The sequence below is a fragment of the Amblyomma americanum genome, chromosome 1 (assembly GCF_052857255.1).
Source record: "Amblyomma americanum isolate KBUSLIRL-KWMA chromosome 1, ASM5285725v1, whole genome shotgun sequence".
Taxonomy (NCBI): Eukaryota; Metazoa; Arthropoda; class Arachnida; order Ixodida; family Ixodidae; genus Amblyomma; species Amblyomma americanum.
Window position 1 is genome coordinate 191,894,104 of NC_135497.1, and position 16,411 is coordinate 191,910,514.

A 16,411-nucleotide genomic window follows, 5' to 3' on the forward strand; every position below is an offset into this window, starting at 1 on the left:
GGCGCGAGACCGGAACGAGGAGCGCGGGCCCTGGCGAAGGTGCGTGCACTTCTTGCACTTCTTTTACGAGTGCTCACTGCACGCGCATGGCTCGCATTGTCGATGTGAAAGATCAAAAAGAAATAATAATCATAGTAGAAATAACTGGTAATTAGAAAGTAAAAAGCGCAGGAACTCTCCATGGCCGACATCCGAACCATGCAAGGTCACAGTAATGGACGACCCCCAAGGAACAAAACACCCGGCGAGCCTACAACTGAAAGGAATTTCTACATCATATGGATTCCAGCTCTAACTGCCGACATAAAGGCACCGCTGCACCTTCATCAACGTTCTTCCGGCCGAAATTTTCGCTGTGTACTGCCCAGTATTGTGTTTTCTAGTGCTTTTCAGCGCAATGAGAAAGAAGGAAAAAAAACTTCGAAAGATGCTTTCTGCTACATATTGCCACGGTATATCATTTGTCTAGTCGAAATATTGCGATCAGAAATCCTAAATCAAGATCAAAAGTAGATAAAGGAAGACTTATTTCTATACGTGTTAATATAACGAAGTAAGACCCCGCCGCTTGCTTAAGTTTGGCAGTGGTGCGCGTTGCGGCCACGCTTTCAATAGGAAAATAAGGAAAGAAAAATTAAGACAAGGAGGAACATCAGCGGCCAACGACAATAACGAGAAGAAACAACAACCACTCCACCCGCAGAAACGCGTCGTGGTGCTGTCGTTTAAAATCAGCTCTGTCGATTATCGACGACATGTCTCGCAATTCTTGGTCATTTCCGCAGCGTATGTGCCATTGGATGGCTGAACAGCAAGAACGACTATCAAAGCGCAGCTCTTCTTTCAGTGACATTACAGCGTCCTGAGCCAAGGGCGCTACCCACATCTAGCCCGTTCGTTAGCTGCACTTCTGTGCGTGGCGAGGCCGTTCCACGAGTGCGAAATCTGACCATTTTTTGGCTTCTGTTTCTAATTAAGTTCACGCAGTTTTTGTCATTAGTTGGCTGAAACCCACGTGTCTGGATTGCCCAAGCAGAGGTCCAGCAGCCTGCTTCGCCACTTTGCCTACCAAGTGCAACTTGCCCTTGGGGTCCGTCGGAAAGCACGGGATTGACGTAACTTCGACAATGTTCATGCTGGTTAGAGGTGCAGCAATTTAAAAAAAAACTGGCTAAACTAAGCAAAGGCCAAGGTAAACAATCGACATGAGCGGGCGGCTGCTGCTTCGCGCTGAGCTTCTTCACTGTCGCTCCAGCGCGGCCCTCCTCGCACGAACATCGTCCGAGACGGCAGTCGCGGAAGTGGTTCGCCCTCAACGCGTTCTCACTGGCGCGTTTTCGCTCGGCGGCGAGCGCTATCTCCGCGAGTACGCGCGCGACGAGCGTTCTTTTTCATTTATTTTTATTGGCTTTAAGCTCGCAAAGCTGTGTTGGTGCGGGATCCCTCAAGCTTTCATTTATATAGTTATCTTTCTCTTGAGACAACTAATAAAAGGGGACCTGTTGCGCCTTCCGTGCGCGCTGGTTTAAAAGCGACAGCTTTAGTGACCTAGCGGCACCGATTTCGCCGTGGGCTGCAGTTGACCTTGAACGTTCTTGCTGTGCTGCTGCAATAGCAACGCATCACGTGACTTCGCCGCGCCGCCGAGCCGAGTCTTTGCCGTCGCTGCGCCGGGGCTCCACAGCCGTGGAGCGGCTGCGGCCTGACCACGTGATAATAGCCGAGCAGACGCGGCTTGATGTCTTTAACGTTGAGAGCGTTCCGCACTCTGGACAGGCAGCGCGCCGACCTTGCCACCCTGGCAGGCGGCAATTAATGGTTGATCGCGAGAGGTTGGTCACCTATTGAATGCTGCGGCCTGTTGCTGCAGTGCCGCGTGTCTGCCGCAACGTAGTCAGCGCTAATGCATGCAGCACACATCTCGCACCACTGCCACGTACCTTAAAGCGCGATTGAGGCGTTCACTGACCCAGGGAGCCAGTTACGCGCCCTTCCTTTCCTCAAAATCATCGGCGTCTAGAACGTTGTGAACGCCAACGCCAATGAAGACAATGAACACTGACAGCTTTCGCTTTGTATTAGCTCAGCTAATCCACATTCATTTTTTTAGCTTTGTTATTTTGATTCTCGGCCACACACAGAGCGAATATTCATTGAGCTCCCTCTCACCGAGCTCATTTCCGATCATGGTGGGAGGAACGTTACTGCGCTAAAAAGTTGAAGACAACCACTTAAAGACAAGGCATACGCATACTATCAACTGATTTTAATTGAGACATGAAAGAACAACATATACAAAAAGGCCATCAATAACCACATAACAAAAACAAAAACGTAACAGCTATGCGAGCAGCAATTAAAGCGGTGACGCTGTCATTAAAAATCAAGCGTTCTCCAGACATGAAAAGTCGCAGTCTGCAGGTAAAACAGAAGGCTGGCCGCAACATGTATTACCGCTTCTTGATTTAATAATCCTCCATAATCTCCTCTGTTATGCGGACTTTGTGGCGGGAAAGAGTGTTAGTCTGTTAAAAAAGCGGACGGCAGCCTTCTTTTTTGTCTTTCTTTCACCCTTCTTTGCTCTCTCTTCAATGTGCCGCTACAAGTGAATATGGGTCGGACTATAAGACCCCTAAATGCACGTTCCGACGAGAATTGTTACAGCGGCCTTTCTGCCCAACATAAACCTTGCCATATGCTGCGATTCACACGTTTACTTCTGCTGACGCAGGTTGGTCTACGTTCTGCAAAATTTAGTTTTTATTTTTTGCCGGTAACGCCCCACATGTTGTTTCGTTGCATGCATGGTTCTCACGTAGTTAGACATCATGTTAGACGCCGGTTCGTACTGTTGAGAAACGCTGCATTTTCCTTCTTGTTACTGCTGCTCTGTGGTGACGTGGAGCTAAATCCAGGCCCGACCCCCCAAGGCACGAGTAGTGAACTTGTTGCTGCCGTGAAGTGCCTACCACGAATTCTGGAAGTTCAAGAAAATATTCTTAAAGAATTGGGAGCTCTGCGAGAACACCAAGAAATAATTGAAAACAAAATCGGAACGTTATCTTCAAAAATTGAAGGTCTGCTTGAACAGCGAGCCAACGCTGAAAAGGATGAGTTGAAATCCCAACATAGCCAGCTGACAAGTGCTGTAAATGCGGTGCTAGCAAAACAAGATGACATGGAAAACCGGTCCCGTAGAAATAACTTGCTCTTTTTTGGTGCTTCAGATACGGACAAAGAATCATGGAATGATTTGGAGGCTAAGGTGATATCAATCTGCGACGAAAAACTGGGTGTTAAAATTGATCCCGCTGCAATTGAGAGGGCGCATAGAATAGGCAGGTATGATGAAAACAAAAAGAGACCAATCATTGTTAAATTTAACTTATTTAAGGACAAACAGCGGGTTCTTTCTGTTGCATCTAAGTTTAAGGATACCGGTTACTCAGTGAGTGAAGACTACTCGCCCAGTGTGCGTCAGTTAAGGAGCAGGTTAAGTGCGTATGCCCGAGGTCTAAACGCTAAGTATGCGTTAAAGTACGATAAACTAATAATCAATGGGAAAGCATACATTTTTGACAGCGCTACTGATTCTGTTCGTGAATTCGTGCAATAGCAGTCATGTACCCCTCCCCGTCATAATAGGCACTCTAGGAGCCAGCTATCTTTTCTTATCGTGAATTGTCGTAGTGTTAGGAACAAGACTGCTGATTTTGCCAGTTTAGTAGGGGTAACACAGGCTCATGTTGTTATTGGAACTGAGTCTTGGCTTGACCACAATATAACAAGCTCTGAAGTTTTTCCCTCGTGTTATGTAGCATATCGAAAGGATCGAGACGCGCATGGCGGTGGAGTGTTTATTCTTGTACGCGACGACATCCAAAGTGTACCAATCAGCGATGTTCATGATGGTGCAGAATCTGTATGGTGCAAAATAATTTTGTCAAATGGGGAGAGCCTTGCCGTGGGATCATTCTACAGGCCACCTAGTTCAAACAACCCGGAAATATTTCACAGGGTATCGAGATCGCTGTCAAGCTTATCATCAGATATGATTATTCTGGGAGGCGATTTTAGCATGCCTGATGTCGTATGGAACAACCGGCTTCCTGTCGAACAAAGTAGATCAGCGCTACACTCAGCCTTTTATGAAATGATCCGCAACGATGGGCTCTTTCAATTTGTGGATTTTCCGACTCGCTTATGCACAACTGGTGCAAATGTCTTAGATTTGCTTTTTAGCAATCAAAATGGTACAGTTGAATCTGTTACAGTGGCACCGGGAATAAGTGACCATGAAGCTGTTGCCGCCACTGTTTTTTGCAAGAAACCCGAATTTCAAAAAGGGCGTTCAAGAAAAATATTTCTGTACGAGAGAGGGAACTACGATGCTGTAAAGAATGCTTTAGTAAATTACTTTCCTTTGTTTCTCAGTTATAGCGTAACGTGTGACGTGGATGGCTTGTGGATCGCATTTAAGGACAAGCTTCTCTACTTGATTACATCGTACGTTCCTTCTAAGACTGTATCAGGGAAACTACGCGCTGACAAACCTTGGATTTCAAGGGAATTACGTAGATCCATTAGAAGAAAGGCCACACTGTATAAGAAATATCGTAAAACTAAGAGCCCCTCCTTATTCACAAAACTGAAGTTATTGACGTGTTCGCTTAAGACAGAACTGAAAAGTGCTAAGCGTCTTTACCTCTCGTCTTTATCGGAAAAGATAAGGGTTAATCCAAAACAAGTGTGGAAGCATATTAAAAATACTAAAAAAGATAACATTGGAATTCCGTCTTTGGTGCACAATAACAGCGTTGTGGCAGACGACTTGAGTAAAGCTGAAATTTTTAATGCGTATTTTCACTCAGTATTTGTCAGTGATCAAGCAGATCTCAATTTAGTCACGCAAAATTTCACACACTTGCCGGAAATGGAAGATGTAATGATAACTGAGACGGGTGTGATGACGCTGCTGTCTAATCTAAATTCCCATTCTGCCCACGGCGCAGACGGTATATCTAATCATATTTTGAAGCTATGTGCAATAGAAATAGCTCCATTTTTGGTCGCAATATTCAATAAATCCCTGGATTATAAAAAACTCCCAAACGACTGGAAGCTTGCAAATGTAACGCCAATACATAAAGATGGTGATCGCGCAAATATATGCAATTACAGACCGGTGTCCCTCACCTCTGTTTCTTGTAAAACACTGGAGCATATAATATATTCTGGTCTTATGAAGCACCTTAATGGTCATGATTTCTTCACTACCGCTCAACATGGTTTCCGTTCGGGCCTATCGTGTACAACTCAGCTCACCGAGTTCATCCATGATGTTGCGGAAGGTATAGATAGGGGTGTTCAAATAGACGCAGTTTTTCTTGATTTCCGCAAGGCTTTTGACGTGGTTTCGCATTCTCTACTCTTAACAAAGTTATCGTATTTAGGTATACCTTCTAAACTTCTTGGATGGATTCAAGATTATTTGTATGCACGGCGACAACGGGTACTTATTAACGGTGTCACTTCGCAGTCTGTTCAGGTTTTATCGGGTGTGCCGCAAGGCTCAGTACTTGGGCCTTTGTTGTTTCTTGTTTTTGTAAATGATTTGCCGAGTGAACTGTGCTCCCGTGTTAGGCTGTACGCTGATGACTGTGTTCTTTACCGTTCTGTCACGTGCGCAAATGATACCATTCTGTTGCAGTCTGACCTTGACAAGGTATGTGCGTGGTGTGACAAATGGAAGATGACTCTCAACACCAGTAAATGTTACCTCATGCAGTTCACAAACAAAAAAAAAGAAGATATGGGGCAACTATAATCTAAATCAATCTGTTCTACAGACAAAGGACAGAGTAAAGTATCTCGGTATCACATTTACAGCGAAGTTGGATTGGACCGCACACGTCGACGCGATAACTGCCAGGGCTTCCTGCGTTCTCAACCTTTTTAAAAGAAACTTTAAACATACGACTCCACGCCTAAAAGAAACATTGTACTTTACGAATGTCAGGCCAATTCTCGAATATGGATGCGTATGTTGGGACCCGTTCACAAATATTTTAAAGGACAAGCTAGAACGAGTTCAGAAGCGGGCAGCAAGGTTCGTAACTGGGAATTACAACTTTAAGGTTAGAGGTTCTGAACTTCGGGAAGCTCTTGGTTGGAAGTTATTATCCCACCGAAGAAAAGTTTTTAGAATAAAGTTTTTGTACGACATATACAATAATAAAACAGGAATTAATAAAAGCCTCTATTTAAGGCAACCTCACTACGTTTCGAGTAGAAGGGACAATACCATGAAAATTAGAGGGTATAACTGCCGGATCAATACATTTAAATATTCATTTTTTCCCAACACAATAAGTGACTGGAATCTGCTGCCTAATGAAGTGTTTGAGAGCGAGAATTTCCAGGCAGCAATTGACCTTGCAATATTCTGATTATGCTGCTGTCAGTGTTGGTTCTGTGTCTCGGGTGCAATCAGAATGCTTTTATCTTTTTGGAAGTTCTTATCATTTTTCTGTAACTTTTATTTCTGTTTTGTTCTCTTGTGCTGTATTGAATTTTACTGTTAATGTACTTACCCCCCCCCCCCCCCCTACAATAATGCCTCTCAAGGCGCTGTAGGTACCTTGAATAAATAAATAAATATAATAAGGGGAACTCGTACACAAACGCACACACACAGAGAGCACGTATCGCGACTTGTGATTGTGAACGGAAAAATCCATGGTGACAAATCAACTTTGCGCTGGAAACTGGGACATAACCTGGCCAATTTCAAAGAGGGAGAAAAAACCACTTTGATCCCTTAACGTTTGGCCACATTAAGTTGTGAGAAAGTTTGTGTTGAGATGGGATAACCGAAACCTTCTTGTCATTACGTAAAACGTTACGTAGAACTGCCTTGAAGTTAGATTTAACGAATGCTATCAATTTGTGGGAAACTACAGCTACAGCAAGTACTGCAAGAGATACCCAGCTGCAGTCAGTTGGTTTACCTGGTTTGCGACGCTGAGTTCAACAGCGTAGAAACAAGATTTTCGCAAGGCCGCGCAAAGGCTAGCCGTAACTATGCTATTTTCTACTGTTTTTTACTGCTGCAGCCGCTCGCGGAGAGATAGCAGCACTGAACCGATTAGACCAGGTCACGGGGCCGATGGCCTTTGCGGCTCAGATAGAGAGCGGCGGGCGGCGTCGTTGCGTTTGTCTTTAATTTCAGCCCGTCTGTCGGCAACAGCGTCTGTCCATTTGCTCCCCCTACTTATTCCCTTCGTTCTCCCATCGCCTTCCCACCATTCGCTATCTCACCTTTCTCTTCTGGCCCCTTTGATCGCTGACCTTGGACGGGCTTCATCCACGCGACGGCTCGAGGTGGGCTGCCTATAACGGCTAACACGTAAAATTAACCTCCTGAAGATGACTCATGAGCAGTTAAAGGGATGTGACAAGTCACCAACTAGGAATCCATGAGGTGCTGTCGATTTGCCAGGGCAAATCTTCAGACGAGGCGCCGTACGTACTTCCTACAGTGCACAACATTTTCCTCGCTTCCAGTGAAGCCTCGACCCACCGCGGTGGCTTAGTGGCTTTGACGTGCAGTTGCTGATCAAAAGGTGGCTCATTCGATCCCTTCCGTGTTACCGGCATTTCGATGGAGGTAAAATGCAAAATCTACCGTGTAGAGGCATTTTCAGTGCACGTTCAAGCACCTCGGGTAGTCTAACTTATCCGGAGCCCTCCACTACGGCATCCCTCATAATCCCATTCATCGCTTCGAAACGATACACCGTGCAAGTGATAATTTTTCATTGAAGCTTCCTGTAAGCAGCTAGCAAGGCAACGTTGGCGGCGTGGACCCATCGTTGTCTTCACGTTAGATTATCGAAGACTCTCAGAATGGCGGCGCTGGTGTTATTTCGGTGTACAGCAGCAGAAAGGAAGCTGATGACTAGTGTTGGGGTTGAGTGACTGATTTCCATTTTCAACTCTGATTTACCTAACTGCTTTATTAACCGCAGTGGTAACGCCGCTCAGGAAACCAGCTACCTTAAATGATTTGACTGGAAAAGTGTGCTGGACATATTTCAGCCTGCACGAGATGGCCCAGAGCAGGTGATTATGCGCTGTTGGAACTAGAAAGGCTGTTTTGTCGCGGAGGTTGTTTTGTCAGCATCGGTTATATCAGCTGCAGAAAAGGAGTTTACGGTGGCAGTGTCGCATGCGATCAACACCTTTACCGAAGCGTTGCTGGTAGTTATACCACACCAGTTTCCATTTATTTTCTCTTATGGGCCGTGCATTCAACGTCTGCCTCTTCCATCGTGCGTTCCTGCTGTTAGCGGTGGGGCTTTTCCCAGACCAAAGCCCGGTTGTCTTGGCCGGAAGACTTGCTCCTGTGTGAGATGGAGTAAAGACGGGAGTCAGGGAAAACTCTACTGGGGTAACACCAACGCATTCCTTCATCTTTTAACGCGAAACCAGTATTATTCCCGTACTGGTTTTTACTGGGAACATTGTTGCTCGTTGGAATTTTCTGGAGGCGTACTAGAAGAGTAGAGGTTACAATGGCAAAAGTTTGGACCACACTGTAATTTGCTGGAACACGCTGGACGAGCCGCTGAGATTATCGGCAATGTCTGGAACGGGCGCTATTTGCGCTGGCCCCATGCTTGTACATGCTAGGAAATGGCGGTAGTCCAGAAACGCAAAGCCGAGATTTCTAGCAAATAATTTTTTTTTGTACAGAATATAATTTTTTCGCTGTGTCCTTCGTGCATGCTCTCAAGAAAGTCGTCCTCTTGTTTTTTCGAGTTTAGACTCTTGAGACATGCATTATAATCTGCTTTCGAGAAAGAAATTAAAAAGTTGCGCATATTTAGACCCTCTACTTCACAAAAATAACATGAACGGTTCTAAATCGGGCACGTTGCACACTTACACGCTCACAGAATTTCAGCCCTAAACTTTAAAAAGCACATTTGTGTCAAATTAATTACTCCTTTATCATCCGAAACTCCTTTCGCAACGAAAAATAAGCTGACGTGTTTTATATTTAAAAACATTCTACTGCGAGAGAGAATAAAGTTGCAGCAGACAGCTGCACTACTAAGTTTGCACACTTGGAAATATTACGCGGTGTTTTGCCTAGTGTTCTTTCCGCTGCGCCCGTTGGGGTAGCACTCTGACTCCCTTTCAGTTGTGAAGGCATGACAGGATGCGTCAAGTTAATTACGTCCTTGCCGCTCGCGAGCGTTTGTGCACTTTGGCGACCTGCTTCCAAAGACTCAACACAACGCAAGGAAAGCCGGATGGGGTATCACCGGGCAATGTGTGGATTGCGAAAAGAGCGCCTGCTGTCCATCCTTACTAAGCGCCGGAGGCTTTGTAGCTTTTGAACTCAGTTTATTTTCGTCGTGCTTTTCTACTCAGCTGTGAGCGACGAGAAAGCCTTGACGGGTGCAGGCAGGATGTTTCTCGTCTCGAACTCCGCACACGCGTTTTCTGACGACTACCACTGCTTGCTCTCTCAGACCGCCTCAATTTTGCGCTCACCATTCTTTGCTAAAAGCAATATGGCTGGGCTCATCTTCTTGCGGACTGTTGCCTTTTCGCAGGCAGCTCGCTGCTCCCGCGGTAATGATATTTTTCTTTGTGCTGCTGGCTTACTCATCCGTGTGCATCACCATCCGTGTGCATCACCTGATTATAAGGATAACTCCTGTATGTTTTACGACAGGCAGACGAGAATGGATTTTTTTACGTTTAAGACTAACTGGGACTTCATTGTCACACGTATATGTTAGCACCCCTGAATCTTAAGTCTGGCCTTTTTATGCTCTTTCGACTCATTCCGTTCACTCTTCCTTTTGCTGCATTTAGTCTTTCACGTGATCAAGAGCTGTTTCCTCACATTTTTTGAGAAGCACTATGCGGACACTCTTTTGTTTGAATCAAATTTTGGCAGTCTCTTCGCTCTCGCAGCAAAGCGTCAGTTCAGCGCAATCGACCGAAGGGCATTCGACTGTTTCCTAGTCAGGCAACTCACTTCTATGAGGGTTGTCTTCTTCCGATTACACCTCATCCTGGCTGTTTCTCTGTAGCTAGGCAATCTGCTCTGAGCAATACTGCTCGGCTACCCTTGGGCCCTTGCCCCCTTTGCCAGCACGGCATTCAATGCTGCACTTTACTCGGCGATTCGTTCTCATTTCTCAGATGCCGGCTTAACCAAGGAAGCCTGTTCCCCGGCTTTGTCACTAACGCCACAATCACACGTCAACTCACTCTTACCTCGAGCCTTACTGTCTAAAACTCTCCCCTCTGTTTCCAATTTGAAAAATCTGCCGTTGGCCAAATGTTCCCACTCTCACGCATGTCGGTCTGCGGACACTTCTTTCTACCGGCGCCATGCCTAACGAACCCGGCGAGTCTCTGCTGCAATCCCGACTTCCCTATTGCGGCCACTACTCTTCCTTCATATCCGTGCCAGTTGCACGCCCTCTTTGAATCAGCATACGCGACGTCGCAGTTAAACTAAACTACCACAGTCCATTTCTATTTCAGCATCTCTCCCTGTGCGGGAAGCTGTTTCCTTTCGAATCCTTGCGGGCTAGACGCCTCTGAATCTTCAGTCAGGGCGTCGCGAATAAGAGGATAATGATTGCCGAAAGCGAAGTCAACGACTCCTCGAGTGTGAACGGTGTGAAAGATGTTCAGAATAGAACCAATTAATGTATTGAAACTGGTTGCGTAACACTTGGTTGCTGAGTTAATGGTTTAAGTATGCAGCAAAGAAAACATTCCCAACGCTTTGTGCGAATTCGACTGTTAGGATTGATAAAGTTAATTGTTAAAGTTCGTTATGTTAATATTTATATTTATAATGCTTCTATTTTCTTCGACAAAGTGTTTAAACAGTCTGGAATTATGCCGTTTGGGAAAAAAGTCATAATTCTAAAGGAGATGAAGGTGGGCAGTAGACGCGATAATTGCGTTACGATCATTAGGTGGCGACGCATTATGACCTCATTCCAATCAAACTAATTCGTATCATAGCTCATGAAATTAGGATCATTTCTGCGGTGCCGCAAAACGGAATCCGCGCTCTAGGATGTCTCGATAGCTGAGAGAGCACACTTGCTCCTCGTAAGAAGTGAGCGCCGGCGACCGCAGCACCAAAGGTCGGCCCCGCGTGCGAAGTGACGCATAGGCGCTCTGGCCGAGAAGCGTGACAATTTTTCCTCGCGGATACTTGACAGCCTTCAAGCGCCGAGTAAAGCTTATATAAAGGGCCATATGTGCCCTCAAGAAAGAGAAAAAAGGCGTAGGGTGCAACTGGAAACTTTGAAAAGTCATGCTGTGCTAAATATTGCGGAATACATCTGGGCCGTAAACAAGCAGTAAACGAGTTAATCCACTAACTTGCCAGATTTACTTATAAGAAAACAAAGTTTGTCTCGGTAATGAACTGAAAGGCTCATTTTTTTAGATTTCGTCCAACTTTGTTGTGTAATTACACGTCTTAGCAGCTTAACCAACAGCTGTTATCGAGAGAATGCGTTTTTTAAAGCTTCCGTACTTTATTCGCCATCCACGGGCTTAGTCTCCACGCTCTTGTCGGACTGGCGCAAGCTGAGCGCACTCAGGTTGGGCTCAGTCTCCGTGCTGTTGTCGGACTCCCACACGCACAGCGCACTCAGGTTGGGCTCAGAACTGGTCGTCTTTGGCCCGCCATAATGCTCCATCCTGGATACAGGCCACGTGATGTCGCCTGGCCGTCTGCGCAAGCAGTGGCGATTAGTGCCATTCGAACTGCCGCGCGTCCAGCAATTCGTGGGAAGAGAAGATGGTCAGCAGTGGCGGCAGCAGGCATGGGGTGAAGAATGCAGGTTAGCTTGGTAAAGTAACATTTGAAGGCTACGCAAAAAGGAAAATTTAACGCATCTTTGTCGTAGTTACGCTAATGGTGATTAGTAAAAATGCTTCGCCTATTTCGTAGTTCTCTTCCTGCTCCTTTTGTTTCGCAGAGTTTTAAATACGTCAGGATCGCTCCATGACTATAAGATTATAAGTGGGCCTTCTTTTTAACTTCAGAAAACAAGACTATGATTGCCATTGGCATGACAAGGACGTACATTGAGGATTAAAATGTGAACTTCACCGGTTTTCAGACGCTGCACAATCGCCAGAGCGACGGTACATGAACGACGCTGGAATGTAGAGTTACGCGGTAGCAGTTATGGCGAATGTTCAATAGTCTAGCAAGGAAAAAAACAGTTCACAATTGATAGCGAGCCGCTGGAAGTGGTAAAGGAGTATGCATACTTAGGACAGGTAGTGACCGCTGATCCGGATCATGAGAGGGAAGGAAACGTTAGAGATCACTGCGGCACCCTTTCTGCATTCCTTTTCGGCTCATTTGCACTCTTTCGCTTCCTTTTCGCCTCATTTGCACTCTTAAGTTCTTAAAATCTTAGCGCTAAGATCTTTAACGACAGGCTCGCAGACGGCGCGCAATCCATTACGACGCGCGCGCCCGGAACGGCACTCCTTCCCCGGCGACGGGAAGCGCACACTTTTTCATTTTACGCCCACAAATCACGTGACCGGAAGTCTCAAGCCGAAACCGGAAGTCGGCTGGCGGCCATCTTGAACTCCACAGAAGCGTTTTTTCGACTTAATTGGCTCTAATTAATTACGTATTTAACCCACCTTAACCATTTTGTCACTTGCACATACTCCTTCCATGCTCTATCCGATGATACCATTCTTTTTCCGATATACCAGATAGTTCCTCCGTTATAGGACCGAGATTATCTAGTCCACGCCCAAACCGCCCACATAGGCATACAATTCTTACACATTAATAACTAGAATAGCAATAGGGCGGAGCGCATATGGCAGGTTCTCTCAGTTCATGCATGACGGTTTACTGGTATTCCTCAAGAGAAAAGTGTACGAAAGCTGTATCTTACCGGTACTCACCCACGCGGCAGAATCGTGCAGGCTAACGAAAAGGGTTCAGCTGAAGTTAAGGACAACACAGTGAGCCATAGATAGAAAAATGATAACGTTAAGAAAGCGTTAAGAAACTTTAAGAAACCGGAAGCCGGCAGAGTGGGTGAGGGAACAAACGCGGGTTAATGACATCCTAGTCAAGATCAAGAGGAAGAAATGGGCTTGAGTGTAACACGTAACGCGAAGGCAAGGAGTGGATTCCGAGAGAAGGCAAGTGTAGCTGGGGCAGCAGAAAGATAGGTGGGCGGATGACATTAAGAAGTTTATGGGCATACGGCAGGCGCAGCTGCCAAAGGGCAGGGATAACTGGGCAGACATGGGAGAGGCCTTTGCCCTGCAGTGGGCGTAGTCAGGCTGATGATGATGTGCAAAATGCTACGGTCCGGCAAGCGCTGTCGGCACACTGAATGTTGTGATTTTGATGAGCATCCCACACGATGACCTTGAAGTCCTTTCCTCGACGCTGTGCGACTTTTACGTTGTCCTGAAAACACTTATTTTAAGGTGTTTATATCTAAGGCAAGTAATATTGTGAGATTTTTTTTTCGTCCTGATTCTTAGCTACACGCTCGGTGGTTCTTGTATATGTGGTTTTGGTTCTTGTTTCCGTTAGTGCATTGTCTAGTCTAGTTGTCTTTGTAGGTGTAGGTGGTTTTTTGTTGAAGCACCATTTCCAAATCTGTGAACAATAGATTTCATAAAGGACTGAAAGGATATACGAAGCTTACCGTCCAGCTACAACTATTTTATACGGGAACCTCGAAATTAATGTCGAGTGCCTCATTTCAGTAACCGGCGTCAGTGGACGCGGTTTCTTTCACTGCACACAAGATGACGTCGCATCTTGCACCGGCTTCCCCGTTAGGGAAGGAGCCCATGACATGGCCGGAACCAGTCAGACTCAATGCCACAGAAAACATTGCGTAGTATGCTCGGAAGGTTAGCATATTAAAGAAAAACAAGGACTTTCTCCTTTCTTCGAGGAATACTACTGAGGTTTCAAGAAATGGCTCAGGAGGCGGTAATACCGAGTTTCATCGTGCAGTCGCTACCGACGTTTTTACTTATGTTGGGCCGACCCCAGGTGCTGTACTCTCAAGTGGTACCAGAAGTTTCAGACATACCTGTAGCTAAAAAGAAGGCCACGACTGTTAGCAGACAACAAAAGTGCACTCCTAATTCATCACATCGGTGATGAGGACAGTCGCATTTATTATGCACGAAAGGCTGCTCAGCCACTTGTAACGACGACGAACGCAACGAGTGAGGACGCAGCGGACGAATAGGAAGCCAGACAAGAATTTTCAGCAGTGTCACATGTCTTCGAGCGACAGCGTTTTCAGCGAAGAAGGCAAGAGCCAGGGGAGAATATTTCTGAGTACGTCACGGCTCTGCGGGCCTTTAGTGGATGCGTGCAACTATGCCGCGTCTGCCGAGATGCTTCGCGACCACTTCATAATGGGAGTCGCCTGTCAGCGAGTACTTGAAAGACTGTTGCCAGGGTGAACATCAGTGACGTTTTCGGCATCTGTTCGCATCGCGACGCAGTATAAACAAACCGTAGCAGACGCACTGTAGTTCGACGCAATGGTAATCCCAACGCGAGGGCAGCTGCAAAGCCGCCCACACCAAAGGTTCATTCGTCTACGAGGCAACCGACATCACATGCAACGCCGCCCGCATCCGAGGTGCATTCGCCTACAAGGTGGCTGCACATATTTCCAGTCTCGGACAGTGCAACACACACGGAAGCATTCTCGGGCTTTCATGCTTTCCAGTGCGCGACCACGACGTCGACAGTCACTATCGCCATCGTAAAGGTTCGCAACATAGCCGATTGGCTCGCGGCCGCCCTATGGTGTTTGCGACTCCATTCACGGACTAATCTTCTTCCGCCAGTGCATTGTGCAGTGGAACTGAAATGAGATGCTCATTCGCGTGATACGTGTGCTCCACCATGCGAGATTAATTTTTTCTCGTAGAAGGGCCCTATTCATATCCAGAGTTTGTCAATAACGTGTGGAAATATGAAAGATTAGATGTAGGCTTGAGCACACAGCTCAATGAGAAGCCCGAAACTGTTCTGGGGACACCAGCAACACTACTCTCAGGGGACGCCTTGTGGAAGGCGAAAGTGTGTGTGCATGTGTGTAGTGTGTGTGTGGATGCGCGTGTGTGTGTGTGCATTAAATTTCAGTGTGTGTGCAATTCATTTTCAGTGAGAGAATACTCACTTTTGGATTTCATTTCGTGTAGTTAGTCCCATGTCGAATGTTCTATGTTGATCTTCGTTCCTTCCATAGTTCTTTGTTTTCTACAACGTAGGGAGCGCATGCTGTATATGTAGTTTTGGTTCTTCTTCAGTTAGTAGTTTGTCTAGTCTTGACTTTGCAGACGTGTACTTTGTAATTAGCTTATATATGTGTCAGGTCCTCACACACTCATTGGTGTCCTCATCTAATAAAGGGTCTTTCGTCTACCGCTCGACCAGGGCGCCTGGTCTTCGTTCTTCCGGGGCCTTCGCTCCCTCCACAGTTCTTCGTTGTGCCTCAACCACTGACGGTTCCATACATCAAGAACGTTTTCCTTCATCTCCTGCTGACTGCGGGCTTCCAGACTTTGCTGCAGCAGCCTATTCTAACCAGTCATCAGGAGATAAGGACAATTTCCGAGAGACGAGGCTCCCAAAAAGAAGCGATTTCAATTTGCTCAAGGACCGGCCTTAGGCGCTTATCAAAGTCACCGGCCCAACCTCTATTATTTTCGACGCAGCATGTATCGTTCATGTTATAGTGCTGGTCCAAGGTGTGCGCAAGCCGGACCTCAGCGGTAATCTCTCTTACTGTATAACGTAACTGCGCATGTTAGGCTTACAGATGACTACCCCATACGAACTAAGAAAGTCAGCCCTCCGACCTCATCTCTCTTACGCTATAACCTAACTGGGCATGTAAGGCTTACAGATGAATACCTCTTACGAACCAAGGAAGCCGGCCCTGAGCGAAGTCATCTTTTTTACGCTATAACGTAGCTGGGGAAGCTCTGCTGTGAGATGACTACCTCTTACGAACCAAGAAAGTAGGTCCTCAGGGAAGTCATCTCTCATATGGCATAACGTAACTGGGGAGCCTAGGCTGTAAAATGACTACTTCTTACGACCAATAAAGCCGGCACACAGGGAAGTCATCTTTCTTACTGTATAACGTAACTGGCGCAGGCAGAGGCTCTTTGTTTCTTTTTTTTTATGCCTCACCATAATTTATGTATAACGTAACTGGGCATGTTAGGCTGTCAGATGACTACCTCTTACGAAACAAGAAATTCGGCCCTTAGGGAAGTCATCTCTCTTACGGTATAACGTAACCGGGCATGTTAGGCTGTCAGA

At 46.2% G+C, this 16,411-nt stretch overlaps 1 protein-coding gene across 1 annotated transcript in view; it reads right to left on the minus strand.

Annotated features, from left to right (window-relative positions):
• Positions 1 to 8,308: 8,308 nt before the first annotated feature.
• The window catches only part of LOC144094340 (uncharacterized), a 194,150-nt gene continuing 186,047 nt past the window's right edge, over positions 8,309 to 16,411 (minus strand). The window contains exons 2-3 of the mRNA XM_077628316.1: positions 11,588 to 11,787; positions 8,309 to 8,405 (exon numbers count right to left, since the gene is read on the minus strand). Coding sequence (XP_077484442.1) covers positions 11,589 to 11,787 — 199 coding nt within the window. The 3' untranslated portion in view covers positions 8,309 to 8,405; position 11,588. The remainder of the gene's footprint in view (positions 8,406 to 11,587; positions 11,788 to 16,411) is intronic.